Below are 3,302 nucleotides of genomic sequence, written 5' to 3' on the forward strand. Positions count from 1 at the left end.
TTTACTCATAGCCTACATAGTTACCATCTTCTGCATATATATATGAATTGAAGTCTACCTTTGCACACCTATAAGTTGACCTCTTTAAACTCTTAGCATTGGTTGTATATCATGCCCACTATCTGCTTATAGATAATAGAGCAAATAATTATGTAAATAATTATGTCATGCACAAGGTAAGTATATACTAAAGGCTTTGCTATTTGGATGTTTGTAGAACTGTTCTGGTAAAGGTGATGGGAGGAGAGAGGAAAGTAAGATTTTGGGCGCAACAAACAAACCGACAGCTGTACAGCATCCAACCACAAACAAACCGACAGCTGCTGGTCCGTTTAATAATGGGCTTCTTAAAGAGGTGATGTATGATTGGAGCTAACGTGTAGAGGCGGCAAAGGGGTGTTGCTCTGGTAAAGGTGATGCGACAGCTGTACAGCATCCAACCAGAAACAAACCGACAGCTGCTGGTCCGTTTAATAATGGGCTTCTTAAAGAGGTGATATGTATGATTGGAGCTAACGTGTCGAGGCGGCAAAGGCGCAGCATCCAACGACAAATAAACCGACAGCTGCTGGTCCGTTTAATAATGGGCTTCTTAAAGAGGTGATATGTATGATTGGAGCTAACGTGTAGAGGCGGCAAAGGGGATGTTGCTCTGGTAAAGGTAAGAGAGGAAAGTAAGATTTTGGGCTTATCCAACCACAAACAAACCGACAGCTGCACAACACGAAAAAATGATCTTAAAAAATCGAACCAGTGGTGTTCTTCATATTCCGTTTCCAAAAAGGGCTGTAAAAAGATGCTCTTACGGACAGCTGCCATGCAACGGGGCCAGGCTGCTGATCTTCTCGTCTTTCTTACAGTGAAGTGCAATAACATTATATAGTATACAATGTACATTGTCATACAATGTGCCGGCGTTAAAGGCTTAATCCAATTAATCATACACAGCATTTGCTAACGAAATGGAGTATGTGTGGGAAGATGGTCTTTGGGATCATCTAAGACCAGTTCTGGAGTATGCACAGATGTTTCACCAGAGGGTTGTGAAGCACAGAAGTATAGAAAGCTTCAAAGAGGAGCGAGACGAATCCCTGAGAGCTGAGTTTTTTAGGAAATTGCCCAGAGGACCTCCCCAACCATTCCGAATGATTGACTGCAAATCCACAGCAGAAGAGAAGCGAGTGGTGTTGATCGACTGGCATGATGGGTTGGCCGGTAGCTACACTGCAGTCTCCCACACGTATGGGCAGCCGGTTTATGACGCCTTCAACTGCCCCTGCGCCACAACATGCTTTGCAAAGGTGCCACGGAGCTCAGAGAAAGCTTGCCCGGGGCATGGAGAGAGACACAGGGAAGTACTGTGCGATATGTTGAAGATGTGCCGAGTTTTGATGGCGGCAGGAGCAGAGTATGTGTGGCACGATGGCGTGTGTATAGCGCAGCACAATGAAGCAGAGGTCGTGGAGGCCATCAAACACATGGGATGGATTTATGCCAATGCAAAGGACACTGTGATTTTTCCACACTACATTGGAGAGTTCATGGGGCTGATCAGACACGAGGGGAAGCATTTGCTATCACGGTGGCACACAAGAGTGTGGACATTGCAAGAGGCAGCAGTGTCGAGGTGCAGGCGGTACTGCGTGCGTGTGGGCGCCGATCAGCATCGTCTCAATAGCTGCAAGAGCTTGGAAGACTTTGAGGAGGAGATAGCCAATTGGTACAAAGACGACTCTAGCATTGCAGTGATTGAAGAGGATACATTGTGGAAACAATTAGCGGAAATGCAGAGCGTATTACAGCGCTTACTGCTGCGCGCACGCAGGCCAGACAGAATGCAATCGAAGTGCTGGCGTCTCGCTCGTCTTGCTCAGAAAGCTTCCAACTGGCTCATGTGTTTAAGTAGCTGGGAGCAGACTCTGCTTGGTACATGCTTCACCTTCCCGACGGTGCAAAGAGCGCTGCAAGCGTGCTCGGATCGTGACAGCAAGCATGAAGGGGATCGCATCAACAGCATTCTGGGGCTGGCGGGAGTGACGGATTTCGTGGCTCCAAAGGACGACAATTTGGAGGCTTCAGCCATCGAGTTTTTCAAGAGGATGGGACAGCATGGTCTGGCAATAGCAGTGTTCTCCGCAAATATGTTCGTGAATGAGTTGGAGGAAGAGCTGGATCAGAGAAGAATGCATTCATGGGTGCCCGATCTGTCGAAGCCACTGACGATCACGGGATCCGTAGAAAACACTCTGGAATGGATTCGATACGAGCTGCTACAGCCCAGCGGGATGATGCGGCTCAAAGGAGAGCTCGCATGTGTAGCTGTGCAATTCCGCGTGCCCTGTTGTAGCTGCTCCTCGCAGCTAGCTTCTAGCGACGGCAGCTTGGCTCTGGACCTAAAATTGGAGCACGAATTATTTCAGCACACTTCAGGTAGTTTCGGCTTCAAAGCATTTGCCGCTTCTAATTCCACCGCAGCTACTGAGCCATTGGGCAACGCATTCCTCTCGGCATATTACAATAAACCAGTCATCCAGGGCCGCTTCATTGCTCCAGGAGAGAGCTTCTCTGCTCACTTAGTGTTTGCTGCAGGTCTTCCCACAAGGCTCAACTCGGCGTGCATGCATCCTGGTAGCTCGCTGGATCCCCCCTATTTCACCTCTCTCATTGTGCAGGGCGACCACATTCTGTCAGCACCGGTTTCCAAGATCGGCTACTTTTACATCTTCGACGAGCTTGCAGCCCACATCTTGAAATGCTCGCACACCACCTTGCTGGAGGAGCTTGTCATTATATAGCCAATATTAATCCCCAAAATTACGTCTAGTCCCAAGGCTACTAGTAGCCTAGTGATACCCTAGTCATAGAACTTAAGTCCCTTAATCTCGAGGTCGTACTTCCCAGGGCTTGTCCATTGCCTACAAAGTGACTAATATTCAAAAGGGTAGTACCTCCTTGTGGTACTCTGGTGTGTGTGTGGTATGTAGTTGGGTGTGTGTAACCACATGGAATTCCCGTGTGCGACTAGGAATGCAATAAGACCATAAGAAAAAAAAAATAACACATCTAGCTTCGTCCATCATTTGTCGCTTTGTCTTTGTCTCATGTAATGTTGCTTTATATATCACAACTAGTTCTACTAGTATATATGGATCTCCAAGCATAGCCTGTGTTTTCCACTTGTGGGGTTCGTCCCGCAGCGGCTTGTCCACACTACCTACAAAATGGGCTAATATTTAGAAGGGTAGTATCCCCTTTCGGTACTTCGATGTGTGTGTGGTATGCAGTTAGGTGCGTGTGTAGCC

The 3,302-nt window shown here is 47.6% G+C and overlaps 1 protein-coding gene across 1 annotated transcript; it reads left to right on the plus strand.

Annotated features, from left to right (window-relative positions):
• Positions 1-891: 891 nt before the first annotated feature.
• On the plus strand, positions 892-3,072 carry LOC147630520 (uncharacterized). The gene has a single exon (XM_086810414.1). It carries the CDS (start codon positions 963-965, stop codon positions 2,793-2,795), a length of 1,833 nt encoding a protein of 610 aa, XP_086666540.1. The 5' UTR covers positions 892-962; the 3' UTR covers positions 2,796-3,072.
• Positions 3,073-3,302: the final 230 nt, after the last annotated feature.

This window comes from Cibotium barometz, chromosome 16, assembly GCF_041138505.1.
Source record: "Cibotium barometz isolate CiBa-2024 chromosome 16, ASM4113850v1, whole genome shotgun sequence".
Classification (NCBI taxonomy): Eukaryota; Viridiplantae; Streptophyta; class Polypodiopsida; order Cyatheales; family Cibotiaceae; genus Cibotium; species Cibotium barometz.